The following is a 22,863-nucleotide window of genomic DNA, read 5'->3' as shown; positions in this document are numbered from 1 at the left end:
AACAGCCTACGGTTGGATACGTTCATGCGGAGCACCCCAAGCTCCAGAGAGGGACCTAGGAGAGCAAACGATGGCCGAAGATTGGTGACCGTCATGCACCAATCAGAATCAGTACCGAGCAGCAAGAACCACAGTACCCCCTCGATGAAAGAGAAGTGGAAGATGGTGTGCCCGTACTGCGAAAAGGAACACTGGTTGTCACAATGTGACACGTTCAAGAAGATGACCGCCGACGAGGTGAGTCAATGGATAAAGTCCAACCGACGCTGTTACCGATGTGCGCGCAGTCACATGGCAGCCGATTGCCGCTTAAAGAAGAGGTGTAGTCGGTGTGACGGAGCCCACCTAGATGTCCTACACGACAGTAACAGAAGAAAGCCTGCACCCTCAAGCAGCACAAAGGCAAGTGTTATGTACATTGACCCCGCCAGCAGCGGGGGCGCCCGGGTGCTCTTAAAGGTGGTCCGCGTAACACTGAGTTACCAAGACAAGGTCATGGACACTTACGCCGTCCTTGACGACGGGTCAGAGAAGACCCTTCTCCTCGCGTCCGCTGCGGCCCAGCTGGGGCTGCGGGGGAGCGAAAACCAGATGACGATTCGGACAATAAGAAGAGATCTAAAGACGATAAAGGGCGAGAATGTCTCCTTCACTATCGCAGCAAGCGGGCAGCCAGAGAGACGGTATAGGATTACTAACACTTTCACCAGCCAAGAAATAGGCCTGTCGCAGTACACCTACCCCATCGCCAAGCTGATGGATAAATATGTGCACCTGCGTCAACTACCTATACCGCTCATAGACGGTGCCACCCCGACCCTGCTGATAGGCTCCGACCATGCAGACCTCATCGTCCCGATTGACCGGGTCCACACAGGGCCCAGAGGCTGTCCTGCAGCAGTCGAGACCCGCCTAGGATGGACACTACAAGGCCCCCTCGCTAAGTCTCTTAACCGAACAGCAGCCACTAACTGCCTCCACTCCAGAGTGACAGAAGAAGACACCACCCTCCTACAGCATGTCGAGAGGCTATGGACACTAGTAGAGACAATGCCCTTTAAGAACGAAAAGAAAGACATTCGTTCCAAGGAAGACATTTACGCTATAGCCCTCCTCGAGCAGGGGACAAAGAGAGTCAAAGTCAACGGAGTGATGAGATACGCAACTCCACTCCTGAGGCGAGAGGGTATGCCTACCTTCCACGCCCCAAAAGAAGCGACGGAGCGGTATCTATTGAACACAGAGCGGCGCCTAGCCAGAGACCCCGCTCAAGAGACTGTGTACCGCGCTGAGATTAACAAGCTAATCACAGCGGGACACATAAAGAAAATTGACATTAAAGAGGCCGATCAGACGACCGAATCATGGTACGTGCCGCACCACAAAGTCCACCACAACGGCAAGGATCGTATTGTGTTCAACTGCAGCTACCAGATTGGATCACAAAATCTGAATAAAGTGCTCTTGCCCGGCCCAACACTCGGCCCCTCTCTACTAGGCGTGTTACTACGTTTCCGCCAAGACAAGGTGGCCATCAGCGGCGACATCAAAGGGATGTTCCTGCAGGTGAGACTAGTGGAGGAGGACAAGCCCCTGCTGCGGTTCCTATGGAGAGAGAGGATCGGGGATGAGCAACCAGCCATCTATCAATGGGAAGTCCTCCCTTTCGGAACCACATGCAGCCCATGCTGTGCTACGTTTGCACTGCAAAAACACGTCGCAGAGGACCCAGCAGCTGATGAAGAGGTCCGACAAAGTGTAGGAAATAGTTTCTACGTGGACAACTGTCTGCAAAGCGTCTCGACGCCAGAAGAAGCCGAGGCCCTTCTACTCAAGCTCCGCGCCTCCCTGATCAAAGGCGGCTTTGATCTCAGGCAGTGGGCCAGCAGCGACCCGCAAGTATTGCGCAGCCTCTCCCCCGAGGATAAGGCAGCGAGCAGCGAGACCTGGATGGCGACCATCCCAGGAGAAGCCCAAGAAATGACATTAGGACTAGTCTGGCGCTTCAAAACAGACTCGCTCCATTATAAACACACACCCCTGACCAAGGAGCAGGGAAGGTCGACTGCACTACCGACCACCAGACGGAGTGTATACAGAACACTCGCCAGACAATATGACCCGTTGGGATGTATTCTACCTTACACCACCAGGGCAAAGATGATTGTAAGAGCGTTATGGGACAAGGACCAGGGCTGGGACGACCCCATACCCGAACACCTTGCATCCACATGGAGAGAGTGGGAGACGGAACTCAGCTCACTCCCAGGTGTCAACATACGCCGCAGCTACTTCCCACCCACAGTGAGGCCGGAGACGTGCCAGATGGACCTGCACGTCTTCAGCGACGCCTCCGAAGTAGCCTATGGTTCGGTGGCCTACTTGCGTGCCCGAGAGGAGGGAGGAGAAATACATACTGCTTTCATCCTGGCTCGCTCAAGAATAGCCCCACGAAAGCAACAATCTATCCCGCGTCTAGAGCTCTGCGCAGCCCTAGCAGGAGCGCAACTCGCCACGTTAATCCAACGTGAACTCACCATTCCGGTGCAAAGAACAATCTTGTGGTCAGACTCCACGACAGTACTCACATGGATCCGGTCTGATTCGTGCAGATACAATGTCTTCGTGGGAGTCAGAGTCACAGAGATTCAAGATTTAACAGAAGTAGCAAGCTGGAGGTATGTGGACACAAAACACAACCCAGCTGACGTCATCACCCGGGGAATGTCCCTGGATGACCTCACCCGTCACAACCTATACAGTGACGGGCCAGAGTTCCTCAAGCTCCCGGAAGAAGAGTGGCCTACACCCACCCCACGGGAAGCGAGTAAAGAGGAGGCCGAAAACAAGAAATCTATGTTCTGTGGATTGAACACACTCGTCTCCACAGACCCCGACATAGACGATTGCCTCACCCTAGAGAGTGCGCAGCTAAAGACATTCCTGTGGCACCACCCAGAGGTTCAGCTCACTACTGACATTACTGCAGCTGACTACGAAGAAGCAGAACTTCTTCTACTACAACGAGCCCAGAGAGACTCGTTTCCCGATGAGCTAGACTGTCTACAGGGAGCAAAGCCCGTCCCATCAGACAGCAGATTGCTCCACCTAGCCCCCGAGAGCGACGCCCATGGTCTCATCAGAGTGGGTGGTCGTCTGCGGAGAGCTCCAGACTTACCGGATGACGTCAAGTACCCGATAGTCTTAAACAGCCGACACAAGGTCACAGAGCTGATCATAAAGAAATACGACGAGGATGTGCATCACGCCGGGGCAGAGAGAGTCTTCGCGGAGATCAGACGTCGTTATTGGATACTGCAAGGGAGAGAAGCAGTGCGGCGCTTCCAGCGAACCTAAATGTCGTAAATGGCGAGCGCAGCCCAGTATACCCCGGATGGCTGACCTACCTCCCTGTCGCCTCCGACTCGGCGACAAGCCTTTTCACTCCACCGGTATGGACTGTTTTGGCCCGCTGTATATAAAGAAAGGAAGAGGAACCGAGAAGCGGTGGGGTATTGTATTCAAATGCATGACCACCCGAGCGATGCATATAGAACTCCTTCCAACCATGAGCACAGACTCATTCCTTATGGCCTTCCGAAGATTCACATCGCGGAAAGGCAAACCGTCTATATTATTGTCTGATCACGGGACAAACTTCAAAGGCGGAGAAAGAGAGCTGAGAGAGAGCTTCCAAGCTATGGGCCCAGAACTTAAGACCCACCTCGCTCCATCCCAGATTGACTTCCAGTTTAATCCCCCGAACGCACCTCACTTCGGTGGAACTTGGGAACGAGAAGTACGTTCAATAAAGACAGCCCTGTACGCCGTGCTTGGGGACCAGACCGTGGCGGAAGAAGTCTTAATGACAGTCCTCACGGAGATCGAGGGAGTATTGAACTCAAAGCCCCTCGGTTACGTCTCAAGTGATGTAGCAGATGTCGACCCAGTCACCCCCAACACACTCTTGATGGGGCGGCTGGACCCCGCGCTACCACAGACAATGTACAGGCCTGAAGAAGCGAACGGCCGAAGAATGTGGAGGTACAGTCAAGTATTGGCTGACAAGTTTTGGAACAGCTTCCTACTCCACTATCTACCGTCTCTACAGACCCGCCAGAAATGGGTGAAAGAGAGAGACAATTTGACAGAAGGAACAGTCGTCATGATTATCGACCAGTCACTACCCCGAGCTATGTGGCCGGCTGGCCGCGTAAGCAAAGTGATCACCGGTGCCGACGGAAAGGTCCGAGCAGCCGAAGTGCTCGTCCAAGGACGGATCTACACCCGACCCGTGGCGAGGCTAATAGAACTGCCAAGGCTCCCCGATACTATCGATGACGACCATGACCCCATGACTTTGTGAACTGCCCGACCCCTCACAACAGACATTGAGTAGTGGACAGTGCGGTTAATCTGTCTCTGCTTAGCTAATTAGGTGGGACTAATTAGGAGGCGGCTGTTACAAAGGATCAGATTAAACCGAATATATATATTTATTGATTGATATATATTGCATAGTATTTGTATATCGTTTTGATATCCCTTGTATATTCCTTGTACATATACACGGAATATCCCTTTAGCCTAGTACAGACCATAATATTTCATTCTCCTATTGGACAGCGGTCCACAGGCGCCAGGGCCATGCCTCCAGAGTCAGGTTCAAAGCCACCGTCAAGACATGTCTGTACATGCCCGGCCTTGCCCAAGAATACGAGACAGAAATGAGGTTGGCACTAGATTGTTCGCCATGCATATAAATATGGCGCAGGTGAATACAGAAGCACTTAGGAACTAAAGTTGAAGCCTCACCCACGATACTCCGTGCGGTGAAGTATGGCCTGTTTGGCCCCAAATAGAGCATTGAGACCGCGTGCGAATTAATAACTGAAGTGTCAGAGTTTGGCGCTATACCGTCGAGTGCGACATATTTCTATTAAGTCAGTAATAGTCTATTTGTGTATAGTGTATCGTGCGGCTAAAGTTCTACAGTGACCAGCATCACCAACGCTTCCTCGTACCAGCTAGAGTGCTTATCCAGGCTGGGCTGCTTTCATGGCGCTTTCACCCGAGGAGACCTAGACGAGGACCGTGTGGACATGTACACTGGATTAATCTACCCGACGACTGCATAGCCATTTACGGCTGGATTATATTTGTTTTGGTCCTGTGATTTATGGAGCGGAGAATCGCCGACGCCTACACGTGTGTGGGATTTACCCTGTGAGGAGCCACGTCGAGTCTGCGCCTCAGAGAGCCTGAGGCAGGCTAGCTTTCTTCACTGTGGAGCTACAGTCTACGGAGAACAGCTGTATTCGTCTGTGGATCAAGAGACTATTGCACCGTCTCCTGTACTTGGAGTCTCCTTAGTCATCGTTGACCAGACTCTCTACTACCGACAGATCCTCTACCCCTGCTGGCTTACAACCGGGGGGACCCTTCAGTATCTCCCGCTATATATCACCAGTGCACCATAGATATAATTCCCTAAGATTCAGGTCGTATAATTACCTCCTGCGTAACCAGAGAATGAACATTCATTATTGATTTGCCTACGCACATTCCTTTGCCTTACAAGTGCATTCAAAGTATAATAGAGAAGTATATTATGTACCTTTTGCTGCAATAAATACTTAATTATAACTTTGTGTGGAACCGATTTATTGTGGGAAGTGTTCATCATATTTATATATCATGTACTGTATGGCCAGTAATTAAAGTACATAAAGCGGTAGTGGTTTAATGATACCATACTTATCAATACAGTCAGGGAATTGTACCCCTCAGTTACAACTGTACATTGGATTATTGACAAGACCATACTTGGTAATTTACTGTACATTGGAGGGGGTTGTGTTCGGACATTTACAGGGGCCAGTTTCGAGTTGCAGTCTCCCTTAGGTGTTTTTTGAGAGTGTTTTTGAAAGTGGGTAGTGATTCACATTCCTTTACAGCTTTGGGTAGGGCGTTCCACATTGATGTGGCATAATTGCTAAACGTGTTTAGTCCCTTGTTTGAGCCGAATCTGGGTTTAACATGATTTGTGGAGCTCCCTCTGGTGTTGTGATCGTGGTATTCACTGACCTTTGGGAAGTATTTTGTCATGTACATGGGTACCTTGGTCGTGTAGTGTATCTTGTAGACCAGGCCCATTGCAAGTTGCTGTACTCTGTCGTCTACTCTAAGCCATCCTAGGTTGTGAAAGTGGGCAGGGGTGAGGTGGGTTCTAGGAGTAAGGTCAAGCAGTAGTCTGACCAGTTTGTTTTGAGATGTTTGTAATTTTGTTTTTAGCGCCTTTGAGGTGCTTTGGTACCATGAGGTGCAAGCATAGTCGTAGTACCCTTGAATGAGTGCTCCTGCTAGAGTCTTCAGGGTATTCTTGTTTACCAGTGAGGAGATCCGGTACAAGAATCGAGTTTGTTGGTTGACTTTTTTTATTACATTGGATGCCATTTTGTCACAGGAAAGATTTGCCTCTAGGATGGAACCCAGGTAGGTAATATCTTCTTTCCTTGTGACAATATTGTCACCCACTGTAACTGAGAAGCCGTCGGTCTTGCTGAGTTTGTTATTTGAACCGAAGAGAATGGACTCTGTTTTGCCCATGTGTAATGATAGTTTGTTATCAGCGAGCCATATGCAGATTTTGCCTAGTTCTGAGCTGAGGGTTTTTTCAACCTGTAACTTGTTCTTGTCAGAGACCAGCAGGGCTGAGTCGTCCGCAAACAGGAACAAGTTGCAGTCACAAGCTGACGACATGTCATTTGCATAAATTAGGAACAGTAGCGGACCTAGTATGCTTCCTTGTGGAACACCACAGTTTACTGTGAGGGGGGGGGGGATAGGGTTTGTAATAGGGATTACATAAGAATGTGTTTATTAACTTATTTGTCACCTAGCCTGGTTAAATAAGACTATGATATTAGTCACCTAGCCTAGTTAAAAAGGAATGTGTTCTTAGTCAACTAGCCTGGTTAAATAAGAATGTGTTAGTCAACTAGCCTGGTTAAATAAGAATGTGTTTTTAGTCAACTAGCCTGGTTAGTTAAAATTGTAATGTAGGCTACCCATACGGAAAAGGATTATAAGAAACATATAGCCTAGATGTACCTTCAGAAGGTTTTTATAAGAAACATAGTTCCTCCAGATATCATTACATTACTCATCTCATTGTGTTTTTTATTTTTATTTTATGTTAGATTATTGGATGCTCAGCCATATATGGCATATTCTATAAATATCTTATAAGAATTGTATATGTGGGTTTGCTGCCATGTGTTTTACTTACACAGTTCTAAAAAGATCTTGTTAGAACATGCAGATAAACTCACACCAACACTTGTGCAAAGTCTTACATATTTCATTCAACACAAGTCTCTGGTAGAAACGACATCACTCCTAGCTGTCAAGAGTGCCTTGAGTCAATGTGTGTGTGTGTGTGTGTGTGTGTGTGTGTGTGTGTGTGTGTGTGTGTGTGTGTGTGTGAGTGAGTGAGTGAGTGAGTGAGTGAGTGAGAGAGAGAGAGAGAGAGAGAGAGAGAGAGAGTGCATGCACTGGGGCAGAAACTCAGGGCTGGTACAGCAAAGTACTGTTATATAAACACATGGCGCTGCAGAGGAGGGATGGAGAGAAGGAGAGTTGCTGACTCTGCAGAAGCACTGACGTAGGCTGTCTTTTTTATATGAGATCAACACTTGATTCTTAAACGCACCTTCATCGTCATAATTATCAACACCACCACCATCATCATCATCCGTATCATAATAATCAGCAGCATCATCATCATCAACATCACCATCATCAACACCACCACCATCATCATCACCATCAGTATCATAATAATCATCACCATTATTATCATAATACCATTATCATTCAAATCATTCTACCTCATTGTCCTTATATTCATCATCTAGCTGAAATCTATAGAGTCTAGCTTTGCTGTGAATTAATGGGGGTGAGGCTCTTGAATTCCCTGACACCTGTGAAGGAGAATGGAGCTTAGTCTAATGGAGAATAGACGAGGCTGGACTTAATCAGATCAGATTAGTACTTTATTCAATTATAGGTACTGTAGTTTACAAAAGAATAGAAAGATAGAATGGGATCCCGGCCGGTTCCCCAGAAGGAAGTAAGACATTTCACAATATCATTGATACTTATAGACATTCAAGATCAACTGATCAAATTACCAAAATGACAAGTTTAAACAGGTGTGTCCTCCCTCAAATCATGCGATCTTACATCATCGGACAAAGATCACAGGCTTCGATTAATCCTGACCCAAGACATGGTGACCTGGCTTCAACATTCTAGGTTATGTTATCTTGACCTTATTTGTACACAACTGCTTTGAATATTGTTTGGTGAAGACAAACACAACCCTTCCCACAGAGATCTGTCAACGTCAGTGTTTACAGAGCTCGAGGGGAGGCCTAGTGTCTTACATGACTTCAATATCACAGAATTGTAGATTAATAGTAATTATGATTTTATGGTATACTAATAGTATATTTTCTACTACACATGATACACTGTTGCCTAATTAATTACCTCTGACTACAGGATAGCAGGGTTCAGCAGGACGGTAAGGCAAATGAGTGTGACGTCATAAGAGTGAGTGGGTCACACTGTGCCCATCGCTTCATCTACCATTGAACCACTGACTAGCATTAGGGGCATCGTGATTAATCAATTTAATCAAATAAATTGATAAAAAAAATAAAAAAAAACATGAAAGATTACTGCATCTGTGCTTCGAAAAATTGAATTGGTGGCAGTTAAATGTTCCTAAGTGTAGACAGAAATACAGGTACATTTTAGATCTATGAAAAGTTAATTAAAAAAAAACTTGTAGATAGCACAGATACATCCAACAAATATAACGTCTTGCTTATACAGCATCTATCTCTAGATAACAAATCACAGGGCATCACCGAAGACCTTTCTTTCATGTTTATCATTGAAATGTATAACATAGAGTACCGTTTACCTCTACCATCTGTTCTCTCCCCTCCAGGTAGGATTGCATCCAGCTCACTGATTAACTATCAAAACCAATTGCTTTTAGCTTGTCAATCAGAATGGGGTGATTGACAGTGTCAACGGCCTTTTGTAGGTCCAGCATGACCATGCCGCAGTATTTGCCCGCGTCCACCTCTTGTTTTATGTGGTTGTTCAAATAGAGAAGGCATGTGTCAGTGGAGTAGGATGTTCTGAAGCCAGATTGGAATTCGTAGATTTGATTTTTTTCCCGCAAGGTACATTTCGACCTGTTCATAGACTATTTTTTCCATGACGTTCGAGATGGAGGTAAGAATAGAAATAGGGCGGTAGTTGCCTGGGTCTAATTTGCTGCCTTTTTTGTGCAGGGGGGGGGTCACTCCCGCAATTTTGAAGTCCTTGGGGACGTGTCCCTGTTTTATGGAGTGGTTTATTATGTGTGTGATGACTGGGGTGATGGCGGCTGCTGAGTCTCTGAGGAATTTGGAGGGGATATTGTCATGGCCAGTGGCCTTGTTAGGTTGGAGGGCGCTCAGTTTTTTGAGTACCTCATCTGTTGATACCATTTCCAGTTTGAAGTCGTCTTTGCGGACCCCTAGGTTTTTGTAGTAGGCTATGATGTGTTCTACCCCAAAATGCCCTGAGTGGGAGGGTCGTTTATTAACCAGTGTTGTGGCTATGTTTGATTTTCCGTCAATGTTCTACCTGCATATGATTTGTAGAGGCATACAATCTATTTTGATGTCGGTATTAGGCAGCCTATATTACAATAATACGAGAGCATATACAATAACAATGAATCTCACTGCCATGTATGATGTAGCCTCAACATGGCATAACATAACATGACATCACATCTGCCACTTGCTGGAGATTTTCTATCCAAAGCATCTTAGTAGGCTAGCCAATGAGAGCATACATTTTGGCTCAAGAGTGAATGGAACCTCTAACCCTGCCATGCTTAAAGGTGCTATAGATAACATTCAGCCACTAGATGTCACACTAGAGCACCAGCATGTAATTTATCCAATCAGGTGCATTCCACGTGGGGAAATGGGAAGTAGGGAGTGGATATATACATGTTGGATCCGCCATTGATAAATTCATTAATCAATATGTATGGGGCGGGGGCTACTTTTATTCCACACCTTTCTAAAAGCTCTGTGTATAATATACTTTTTTTTTATTATATTACTCTACATAAAACATTTATTTAGCACCTTTAACTACAGGGTGACTTTGTTTACTTGGCTGACAATGGCAACTATGCTATAATAGGAAACTCGGGATAGGGAACTATAAACTGGAAATCAACAGGAACGCGTGTAGAATGCTATGGGTGGGTGGTAGAATAACAAGAATAACAGTCCAAATCCCCTGCAAAACACGCACCCCCCTAGTACTGTACATTACCTGTAATATGACAGCAGGCCGTTGCTGAGAACGAACCATCTCCGCTGGTATCCCTTCAGATAGTTGGTCCATTTGAGGAGCCAGCCTCGGTAGCTGTCCCCCGCGGGGAGAGGGGCCCCTGGCAGCGTCGGAGTGGGTAAACTCGTCTTGACCAGCTCGTTCATCTAACCCCCGCTGATCTGCACCCTCTGCTAGGGCCGATTGAAAGGATGGGCAGTCAGCAGGGCAGTTGTTGGTGATTCGCAGCTGACGGTTAGCTAACGTTAGGAGAGCTAGTAGCTACAAAGACTGCAGTCAAGGAACACAGTTGACTGGATTTATGAAGATGAGCCTCCTTCTCGGCGACGTCTGTAGTTCTGCTTGAAGACCGGAACCCGACGACTGCGTATGTCCCATGATTTAAAAACCCGTCAACAAATTGAATAATATCTATGGTAGTATGGCTGATTTGAAATACGCATAGCCTAATAATTATATTTACATTAGTCTGAAGACTGACTGAAGAGAACCGACGACAGCATACATTGACCCATTATGAATGTATTATCTTGAGACCGCGTCCGCAGCTCTCGTCTCCACCGGCACCTAGTGAGGATCTTCATCCTTGCCATCTATGATCCTGCGGTAGTGTGGTCAGTTTATTTGACACATCCCGAGGTACAAGTGAGACTTTTGTTCAAATGTTTCTTCGTAAAAAAAAAAAAAATAATAATAATAATAGTCTTGTAGTTGTTACACACACACACACACACACGCACGGACGTGCACAGGGCTTTAGAGGGGCAGGTGCTCAAAGGCTGAAAAGGGCACTATACCCAGACCAGGCTGCAGAAACAAATTAGTGGGGGGGCATAAAATTTTCTCTTTTTCAACACAGGTTCTCTTTTATACGTTTCAGCTGGGACAGTGGCGCTGTGGCTTGCTTGGCGCTGCCCAGTGCCCACAGTGCTGAACTAAACAGCAGAGAGGCAATTGGAAAATCTAATTTCTCTCTATCTTAAGAACATTCACTTATACAAAAACAGACTGAACGGATAACAGACCTGCTGGGGCAGCGGACTGAGAGCAGGGGACACAAACAGGCTGGATAAGATGGTCAGGAAGGCCAGTAGCGTGGTTGGGGTGGAGCTGGACTCTAGCGAGGGTGGTGGAGAGGAGAAACCTTGCTAAGCTCCAGGCCATCAGGGAAAACCCCTCCCACCCACTATACACAGACTTGGCTGACAGGAGGAGCATGTTCAGTGCCAGGCTCACACTACCTAAATGCAGCACTGAACGGCACAGGAAGTCCTTCATTCCGACAGCCATCAGACTATACAATGCATCACTGTGCCTCACTGAATCACTGAGCACAGAGTGACAGTTACCATCTTCCTGGACTCTTACTTTTTAAACAGCACTGTGCAATATTACACCTACTGTAGACGTCAGTATATTTTTACTGTATTTATTTACTGTATCTTTTATTCTATTTAATTTTATTCTATTCTTAGGCCATTTGTTTTGTTATTCTTATTTGTGACTTGTTCTGTCTAAATGTTCAGTGTCAAATTTCCCTCAGGATAATACATTTCTATTCTATTCTATATCTTTGAAAAGTCTCCATTTATTCAACAATTCTGAATTCACTGACAAACTGAACTGAACTGTCATTAGTAGAGCGGCAAGCAGCGTTTGGGGACAGAGTGAAATCTTCTAAAAACACTGTCCCTCCACTCATTCCTGAACTTTTTTGTTAAGTCCTTCTCAAATGCCAACTGAATTAAATTGGCCTTGCGTCGATGAAGCATACTAAGGCGATGTTCTGTAAAGACGTTCAACTTCTTGAGGGTAGAAAACGAATTCTCACAGAGTGCCGTGCTAGCTTCAGTAGTGTTGTTGTTGACATCAGTGCCCACTAGGGCTGTCCCCGACTAAGGATTTGTATAGTTGACTTTGATTGATTGACAAAAAAAAAAAAAAAAAAATCTCGATTTTTAAGGGCCCTTTTCGGGTGGGGGGGGGGGGGGGGGGGGGCTTTTTATGCTTTTTGGGGGGTTTTGGTGATCAAATATTGAACTATAATAATCAGTGCAGGAGCTCACTTATCCTTGAAAGACACTTTTATCACTGACTTAAAAGGCCCATACATCTCCATAAATGTTCAGGGGGGAGGGAATAAGTGCTTACCCTACAGACCCCAAGAAGTGCTGTATATTCTGTATTGTTTAATATAAATGCATTTTTTATTCCAATCCCGATTTGTATTTGAGATTCCCAAATCCCATCGGACTTGACTTCTTCGTGTCCCTCAATGAGTGTAATACCAGCATTCAACTGTATGCGCCACAGCGGTTTCTATCATCATCATCATCACCACCCACGCTATGCATAAAATATAGGTCCGCGAAGAGGCACGCTGAGGAGGCCGTGCAAACTGCAATGGAATATGGGCCATCTCTCTCTCTTTACCTAATATTTTGATTCTATCCTGACATTTTTCAGTTGGAAGGGCAGTCTATATGCGTAACGGCAAAAAAATATATATGTATATATTTTTTTTCTTTTTCAAAAAGGCACTTTTTTTGAGGCTCAAAAAGGCAGACCAGCACCCCTTGGGCTCTATGTGTGCATGTGCACACACACACACACTTCTAAACTGTTGGTCATTGATACCTTAAAAGGGGTTGCAGCCTGCTTGCAGGTCTGTTTATGGTGGGTCCCAAGTCCCAACCAGACAAGATAATTGATTGATTGATTGAAAACTTTATGAACAGATTGCAGAATAGGTACAATACAGTACAGCTCAATACTAACAACTGCTAAGAGGATGAAGACCAGAAAAAGACTTTAGTCTTGTTTACATAAGGGTCCTCCATGTTCAATTCATCAAGACACAGAACTAGTAGCTTGTTCCTAAAACGCTGATGCAGACAATGTCATTAATTCATTAAAACTGTGTTGTGGAATATTTCAAATGAGCCAAACAGTGAAGCTGTAGAAATTCAGAATGAGTCAATTGTATAAAAATAGAACATAGTTTATTATCAGTTTCCATGGCCATAGAAAGAAAATCATCAGTTTATCATCAGAGACACACGAGCGTCTGACCAGAAAGTGACAAAGAGGTCTGGTCAGACTTACAATGATTTAAATACATAATCGACATGATGTACATAAGATACCCAGATATGACAAGAAAGGTAAACGGAAATGCCCTAGTGAGAGAAATTAAAACAAAGATGGGCTCTAGGGGCTTTGTTATGTCTTCACACATAGAACTGGAGAGGAAAATACCTTGGACCTCTCATATCTCCTGGCCCTTTGGCTGTTGTTTTAAGAGACACTGTTAACTCAATGGCCGCCAACAACGATTATATACGTGTTTGGCTGATGACCGTTGAACGCCAACCACGTATATACGTTATTTGATTGTTATTTCTTTTATTCTATATTTCTATTCATTACAGGCATTACAGGACTCGGGGTTAACATGAGGAATCATCCTGAGAATGCCAAAGTGCAATACCGGCCGCATCACGCTAGACGGCGGTATCGGGCAACCTTTGTAACCGTGTATCTTCGCCTGTGGGACGGCCAGGTTTCATTTGTCTTTGTCGGCCAAGGCGAACGGTTGTCCCGGTTCCATTGAAGCGCGTCAAATATCCCCGATCCATATGTTGTGGTGGATTATGCCATGGACCAAAATCGACATTGGATGTACCAGATGGCGATCAAACAATTGGAATATTATTTTTGGAATACTCCCGATCACAGGTAAGGATGATTTGACGTCAATTTTAGCTTGATCCTGCAATGCTTTTATACCGATCGGGCTGATAAGTGTTTTTAGTGTTCAATACGGATGCCGTTACTGACAATCAAAAAATCAGAAACGACCCCCCCCCCCCCTTTCATGCATTCATGATGGAACATAATACCTATGATATAGATATATATATATGATTTCAGAATATCAGCGGGTCCAGGCAAGAAATGACAACGTCTATAGTGGAATTAACGTATACGGCTATAACTCAGCATTTCGGGAATTACCCTAGACCGCTCTAAAACCATACTTATATTCACCACGGTATAACACAGGAACGTATGGATGGACAAATTTATTCTTTTTCACATATTGAACGATAGATAGGTGATGTCAAATGGGCCATAGTATTGTATCCATAGCTATAAGATAGAATATAGTTATAGCTCTACAAACAAGGTGATCCCCTCCTATCTTTTAAAGCGTGGCAGTGCTAGAGCGGGGCCCCGGCTAATCCCCGGCGGTCAATGAGTTAAGACTGTCGTCCTAGTGTCTTTATACTAGTTGATCATATTAACTAGTCAAGGCTGTAAGACATATAATATGTATTTTAACACAGAACTATATGACATGATAATATTTTCCCATCACAACTGCTATACCATTGATAATATTGTGCAGGTTAATTTAGTTTTGATAAAGGTCACTTTTTTTTCTCTCTTTTTTTCTACTCACTTTCAGTGTTTGTGAACATACACACACAATACACAAACACTTTATTATACAAACAATTCAATGCAAAGGTGGGGAAATGTCCCTTTTTGGCTGAGGGGGGAGACAGCCAATGGCTCTCCCGCTGGAAAGAAGGTGTCAGGTGCCCTCTGACGAACAGGCCTATCCTGCCCGTAAACCTGGTACTACGCTAGGTAGGCTATTATGTTAGTTGACACATTAGTCATGGGGCGACGTTTAACGTTGGCAGGAAAACAAGGAAGTAAAACTCATATATTGACAACGGCACACTGTAATACTTACTAACCATTACACACTGCACACTTTTTCTGCTCCTCTACACACAATTGCATGCAATCCAAAAACACTAATGCTGCCTGGGGCTAGGGAGGCTTCCTTGGGAGGTCCAATTTAAATCACATGTTGACAGACTGTGTTTCTTGCGCCTAATATAAACTGCAGATTAACCTTTTTTTCTCCAACATATTCAATTACCGTGTGGATTACTTTTCCCCCTGCGCCATCTAGGACTTGAGACAATTGACAATGTAATAATTAGATAGTCATGCACAGCTGTGGTCTGTGTGAACTATTAATGGGGAGACCTGGGACGCCTGCCTTCCTCTGTGGATTGGTTGAACAGGCGCCAGCTCTGCCCCTATGTTTCCTCCCCCTCCGTTTTCCAAGTCTCCCATAAATCATGGCTGGACACTTGGGCTTATAATGGCAGGTGAGCACCAAGTTGGCAGATGACTTCAGGCAGGTGGTATCTTCATCGACAGCTTGACATCTTTCTTTTCCAACTCAACGTTGGAACCAGGGCTCCCCAGTCCCCACCCATCACCTTCTCCAAGCCAAGTAGCGCTCTTTGTTCGACCACATGTACAGTATATGTTTGGATGTTAAGCTGTGAACAAACAGACCACTGACGTGGTTTTCCTCTGCTAGGTGGATGAAACTAGCTGTACTAACAAGAAAAGTGTTTGGATTGGAACCACTGTTTTTGGCGTTTCTTTTTTCAATAGACATTGCTTGCTGTTGCACCACATCCTGCTTCCCTGAAAGCTGTAGCGGCTTATTGATGCAGTATATCATCTACAGACCCAGAGTCAGTGGCCACTTAAAATTTGTCCTCTATTATCCCCTCTGGTGTATTGCTACGTTTGTGCCTTCCCTTCTCCCCACCTTTGTGTGTTTTTAGCATAGGTCATTTTGTAACAGGTAGTATTTTTAGTCCCCAGTGTGTGTTCCCATGTTTGTTAACCCTGGATTACACAGCTTCCACTGTGCTCCACAAGGGTGAAGAGGTATCTCGCCCCTCCCATCCTAGCAGTCACTGGTCGAGTGTTTGGTGTACATGATAAAGTAAAGGTAACCGTACGCCTGCATTGATAGCGTGTGATAAATCCAGTGTCATTTTGGCACTAGACTGTTGGGGTTTTCCCTTCCCCAGGTTTGACCTGGAAGAGCCCCAGAGGAAACAAAGAGGTACATTTTTCATATCCTATACCGTGTTGATTTGATTGTGCAAATAAAGAGATCCTTGTTATTCCTTCATATTTTGTCTGTCACTGTTTGGGAACCTGCTACCCCAAGGTAAAACATAGGCCAACCTGTGAAAGTTAGCTTATACTCAATAAAGAGGGACGAGGAAACGCACACAGGGGAAGGCTAAAACTAGGCTGCCTTAGATACTTACACTAGTCTAAAAACACAGGGTGGAGAAGGGAAGGGACAAACAGCAGGCAGTCAATCTATCATGGGAAGGTGAAGAAAATAAACAAGGTGATCCTAGGGAGAAATTAATGAGTGGCACATTTGTTCAGTTCAATATCTATCACCAATATGTGAGCAGAAAAGAACGCTACTTTGCATGGGAGGGTGTGGTACAATTGATTCCCAAGCGAAGGTGTCAAGCTGCTTCTGCTATGCATTGGTTTACACAAGTACACGCTTGTCTTGGTGCCAAAATATTGCTGCTGCATCGAACAACTTTACATTAACTTAAGATATATATGTATAATTTGTATATATGTTGTTGATGAGGGTATAGTAGAAATCCATACCGTTGCATGGATTTGTATATTCAATAAACCTCCCAGCCCTATTCTGAACCCAGTTTCATGGCAAAGAGGAGGCTGTTGAGGCCAAATGAGTCCAGACAATATTTATAAAAGCACATTTAATTGTTTTCCACAAGGTTTCACAAATAGTTCTGACAATCCTGTCCACGAACCAACACTGTTTCACAAGTTTACAGACTCAAAAAATAAAAATCCTAACCAGGCAGTAAAAATGAGAGAAGAATCCTTCAGTATGGACGTTCTCTACGCTCCTGGCGGTGTTCTCCTCTGGAGGAAAAACACAACAACAATGAAGAGTTAGTAAAGAAAAATGTAAGCCTCACTTCCATGGTCTAATTCAGTTGCTACAACTATTAATGCCATTTCTGATTCACTTAAGATGCAGTTTGAGTGAATGTTGCAGTAATTTGTGTATTGGGAAATTGCTGCAGTTTTGAAACATGTTTACTAATTGACTTTATTTTTAACAAAAAAATAAGTGGTATTATGTTTGTAATATCACACTTGATTCTTCACCGTCTTAGTTGAGGAGAAATACTTTCTGAATGATCATATTAAGTGGTAAACTCACTTCATTTCCATCATCTTTCCAGGTGGTCCCATGCCTCTCCTGCCCTGGCCGCCCATGTCATCCATGGGGGGACCACCACGGCCCCGTCCTCCAAAACCTCCTCTATCCATCCCCCCACATCCTCCTCTGAATCCTCCACCTCCATGCTCTCCTCCTCTGCCTCCCCTGAAGCCGCCTGGCCCCCCGGGGCCCCCTGGTCCGCCGCGGTCCATTCCTCGACCCCCCCGCATCCCCGGGAAGTTCTGGTTCCCACACCCGCTGCAGACGACGAAATCACAGTGAACTATTGACCACAACCTCTGCAGGCAGTTTGTTGCAATTTAACTCAATTGACTGCTCAGGAAACGGGTGTTCCTCGCTACTCACTCATTAGGGTACTGCCAGTCTCCTGCCCTCTGCTGCAGGTTGTCTCCCGATGGTCCTCCTCTGCTCATCCCACAAGGCCCTCCCCTAGGCATGAAGCCTCCCCGCTCCCCGCCTTGCTCCATTCCACCACGGTTCATTATTCCTAACAAACACAGAGGACAGGTGGCATTCAGGAGATTCTAAATACACATTTAAATCCAGATGAGTCTAAATACACATTTAAGTCCAGATGAGTCTAAATAAACATTTAAGCCCAGATGAGATTCTAAATACACATTTAAGTCCAGATGAGATTCTAAATACACATTTAAATCCAGATTCGATTTTTTTTATCTACTTTTTCTCCCATCCCAATTTCGTATTATCCAATTCTACCCTCCCCTGTCTCGAACGTTGTTAGACCATGCCTCCCACTGGTCGGCTGCAATGTGGACGAAGCCTTGCATCACGTGTCCCCTCCGGTACATGGAGGCAGCCGTCGCATCTTTTCACCTGCACAGCGCGATCTCTCAGTGGCGAGGAGTAACGCGTGGGAGGCTCACGCTGCCCCCGATACTTCCCGATTCTGCTGTACAGGCGCACCAACCGACCTGTAGGAATCGCTGTCCACAACGTCCGATCCCCACCCACCGGCTTTCCCACCCCCTAATACTGCCAATTGTATTAGTATGAACGACCAGCCAAGCCGGAAGCAACGCCGAGAGCTGGGCTCGAACCCAGCATCTCCTGCGTTAGTGGCGAGCGCCTTGCCCACTGCCCCACTTAGCCACCCAAATCCAGATTAGATTCTAAATACACATTTAAAGTTCATTCAATTAGTTAATGCCCTCGGCTCCCCAATCCAATAATAATAAACAGCATGAATTAATTAGGGATGGACTTGGTTATTCTAACACTCAAAGTGACGTAAGTATTTGATTATAGCCGATGGTTTTGGTAGTTCAGTTTACAGATTATTAAATTTTTTTTTAAATAGAACATTCAAATACTCAAACGCCTATCCTAGAATGAATGAGTGGTTCATCAAGCTGCCACTCCAGTCATTAGCTGCATCATGTCTCTCTGAATGGTAAGAACCCACCTCCTCGGCTCATCATGCCCCCTCGGCTGTCTCCTCTCATGGGCATGCCTCCTCTCATCATCCCCATCACGGGTCTACGCCTCGCCATCGACACCTTCAATTTATTCCCCTGGAACTCCTTACCTGAACAACACAAACAAACGCATCCTCTTTACCTGAACAACACAAAAACACATCCTCTTTACCTGAACAACACAAAAACAAACACATGATTTGATTTGATTTTTATTTAGTACATACAATTTATACAAAAGTATAAAAACAAGGGGTACAAGGATAACATGTGAAAGTCTGTCGACTTTGTTTCCAACATGGTCCCAACATACGTCACATCCCATTTGCGGAACACAAACAAACAAAATGCATCACATTTTTGCCTGAACAACACAAACGCCTGCTATTTACCTGAACAACACAAACAAACAAACGCATTCTATTTGCCTGAACAACACAAAAAAACAGGCACATCAAATGGAAAGTTTAACACAAGTCCACTGCTCACCCTCAAACCACTCTACAGCAGCCTTGGCACACGGAGGCTCCTCGTAGGACAGGGTGGCGTCTCCCTTTGGCTTCCCAGATTTTGTTGTGTAGATGTTGATGGCAGCAAGACCGGTGCGCTTGTTCATCTGGATCAGAACAGAATCAGACCGGTGCGCTTGTTAATCTGGATCAGAACAGAATCAGACCGGTGTGATTGTTAATGTGGATCAGAACACAATCAGACTGATGCACTTGTTAATGTGGATCAGAACACAATCAGACTGATGCACTTGTTAATCTGGATCAGAACAGAGTCAGACTGATGCACTTGTTAATCTGGATCAGAACAGAGTCAGACTGATGCACTTGTTAATCTGGATCAGAACAGTCAGACTGATGCACTTGTTAATCTGGATCAGAACAGAGTCAGACTGGTGTGCTAGTACATTTGTTGTAAGTTTGAGTGTGCAGTCTCTCTCTGCCTTGCGTGGAATGTTTATAATTCAGAAGTATGATATTTAGACATGGTCCTCAAAATGAATGGAAGTAATGAGGAGCCTGACACACCTGGGTGGAGTTGACCGAGGATGACAGGGAAGGCTGTGGTCGTTAGCTTACTTGTAGATTACCTTAGCCCCTTTCGTGACTGTGATGCAAGCCTTGCTTGAATATGCAGTCACTGATTCGACGTAGTAGCCAGGTGAATGTGCACCATCAAGCACTGGTTAAAGACGAGCGGTGGGTCCAAAATATATCAGATATAAATTTCAAAGGTACTCACCCTAACCCTAATGCAACGGTGAGTACCTTTGAAATTTATATCTGATATATTTTGGACCCACCGCTCGTCTTTAACCAGTGCTTGGTGCACATTAACCTGGCTACTACCGTCGAATTAGTGACTGCGTATTCAAGCAAAGCTTGCATCACAGTCACGAAAGGGGCTAAGATTACCTTAGATAGAGGTAATATTTTTGACTAAATATGAATATTTCTACTAGTGTGACATATCCCTTTAGGTTTTTTCAGTAGCTTGGTGTACATGATGCAGCTTGTACAAAAAGGCAAATATTTAATATTTATGGTTGATTGTGATGATTCATCTATATATTTTATGACACTTAACTCTTTCTCTGCCAACAGCGATTAAACTCATTATTGGCCGCCAATCGTTGAGCGCCAACAACGAGTATACTCGTTATTTGATCGTTTTTTCTTTTATTCGATATTTCCATTCATTATCCATCCAGGGAGCCTGGTGTTATCATGGGGCTGAGTCTGAGATCTCTAAAGTGCAATACCGGCCGCATCCTACCAGGCGGCGGTATCGAGCACCATTTGAAACCTTGTGTATTGGGCTGTGTGTCGATGAAATGCCTCCGGGCGCTCTTTTCTACTAACCTGAACCTAGGGCTTCACCCGATCGCATCAAATCGTTTTCGGGACCCCCAATTCATTATGCTGTGGTGGGTTATGTCGTGGGCCAAATGGACATACAATCTACCAGATGGCAATCAAATAATTGGAATATTCTTTTTGGAATCCCACCGGCCACAGGTAAGAGCAATTGAACGTACATTTCAGCTTGAACGAATGACGTTACTGGCAATCAAATAATCAGAAACGACCCCCCCCCCCCCCCCCGCCCTTTCATGCATTCATGATGAAACATAATACCTATGATATAGATTTGAAAATAGTAGCGTGTCCCAGGGACGAAACGGCAATGGTTTTAGTAGAATTCACGTTGCGCCCTGTAGCCGGCCTCCCAGGAATTAGCCCGGATCATTCCAAAATTATACTCATATTCACCACGGGATAACGCGTGAACGTATTCATGAATTTCTTTTTTGCATCTTGAACGGAAGATAGTTACTGTCAAATGACCATGGTATTGTATCCATAGCTATAATATAAAATATAGATTTAGCTCTAAAAACAATGTGACGCACAGTGAAACTATGTAATGGAAAGCTGGCCCAGCTATAGCTAGATGGGGAAATCGAATGGCCGCGAATGTGTTAAATGTTGGAGAAAAACAGAACAAGGATTCTCACCCTGAGGGTCCCACTGTGTTTGAAGAACTCAGCCATCTCTTCCAGGGTGACCGTCTCCGTCAGACCAGTGATGTAGATGGTGCTGTTCTCAGAGTCATCCTGTTCTTCTGGACGTCCTGTAGGAACACCAACAATACAATCACTATTGGTTCCTCTAAACAACTTTTTGGGAATCTCATTTGATTTAGAATAGATTCTCAAATCATCACAATGATCTAGTAAATTTGATTGATTAGATTCTACATATTGCCATTAACCTTTGTATTAGAAAGCTTGTATGCAAGTCTTTCTGCTTGGCTAATCGTGGCAATCTGTTGGATTTAGCAAGATCATGATAAAGTTGAAACCATATCGTAAGACTAAATGGGGGGAAAAAAAGTATTGGTGAAAATAAGAAGATAAGGTAAGATAAGAATAAACTTTATTGTCCCAGAGGGGAAATTTTACTTGGAACATCAATGCTGCATCATTCTGCGATAACAGTGTAAACAAAGAAGAAAAAAATATATATACAATCATTAATTCAGTTAGTAAAAAGGACTTCAGACAAATATGACGATACATAGAGACGTTCAACCATAATTCATAAGGAGGTAAACTCATTTAAAAAGCTTCATATTGCACCCTGCCCTAATTAAAATACAACAGATTAAGACTTGGACAAGAAAGAAAGAGGTGACAGCCCACTGTTAGGTGGCACCTGAAAGGAATCAACCTCTAGTATTATTTAGGAGAGCGATGGATGTAGGAAGGAAGGAGAGCTTGTAACGGTTGCTCTTATATCTACTTGCTCTGAACCGTCTCCCTGAGGGAAGAACTTCATATTCGGGATAAAGAATATGAGAAGGGTCCTGTAAGATTCTGTGCCTGGCTGACCACTACTTTCTCGAAGATAGATTGGAGTGACGGATACTTGGTGTTTCACTAGCCTTTCAAGCTTCGACTTACACTGTACTGCGAGTGTAGAAAATATCTGTGAAGATGAGACTAGTCTTCCGCCCACCCCTCCCAACGATACAATCACTACTTCCATAGGCTACCAATTCCTTATTTGATCACAAAACAGAGTGGAGAACCCAAGGGCTTTCTCTGGTTCTGTTGATATTTGGACCCTTAACACATTCCCGCCCGACCACGGATATGTCTGTGTTTCGGCGCCATGCTTAAAGGACCAACCACGGACATGTCCGTGGCAAGGTTGTTTTGGCTTTTATTCCATTTTAATAACCTACTCAATGTCACCGAGCAGCACTGCAGATTTACCCCACTCTTCGAATTCTGAAAAGTGCATTACCGGCCAGATCCTCTTAGGGGCGCTGTCT

General features: G+C 44.8%; 2 protein-coding genes across 2 annotated transcripts in view; both read right to left on the bottom strand.

Annotated features, from left to right (window-relative positions):
* osbp2a (oxysterol binding protein 2a) overlaps positions 1-10,583 on the bottom strand; it is a gene marked incomplete at its 5' end in the record, with an annotated part of 99,446 nt that extends 88,863 nt beyond the window's left edge. The window contains one exon of the mRNA XM_084324923.1: positions 10,420-10,583. Coding sequence (XP_084181049.1) covers positions 10,420-10,583 — 164 coding nt within the window. The remainder of the gene's footprint in view (positions 1-10,419) is intronic.
* Positions 10,584-17,081: 6,498 nt separating this feature from the next.
* The window catches only part of LOC311237293 (uncharacterized protein), a 111,658-nt gene continuing 105,876 nt past the window's right edge, over positions 17,082-22,863 (bottom strand). Inside the window, exons 12-17 of the mRNA XM_084325100.1 lie at positions 21,542-21,657; positions 19,504-19,630; positions 19,002-19,124; positions 17,921-18,062; positions 17,555-17,812; positions 17,082-17,250 (exon numbers count right to left, since the gene is read on the bottom strand). Of these exons, the coding sequence (XP_084181226.1) occupies positions 17,211-17,250; positions 17,555-17,812; positions 17,921-18,062; positions 19,002-19,124; positions 19,504-19,630; positions 21,542-21,657 (806 nt within the window). The 3' untranslated portion in view covers positions 17,082-17,210. The remainder of the gene's footprint in view (positions 17,251-17,554; positions 17,813-17,920; positions 18,063-19,001; positions 19,125-19,503; positions 19,631-21,541; positions 21,658-22,863) is intronic.

Source organism: Notolepis coatsorum (assembly GCF_963971535.1).
Source record: "Notolepis coatsorum genome assembly, chromosome: 11".
Lineage (NCBI taxonomy): Eukaryota > Metazoa > Chordata > Actinopteri > Aulopiformes > Paralepididae > Notolepis > Notolepis coatsorum.
This window is presented reverse-complemented; position numbering and strand designations above follow the sequence as displayed.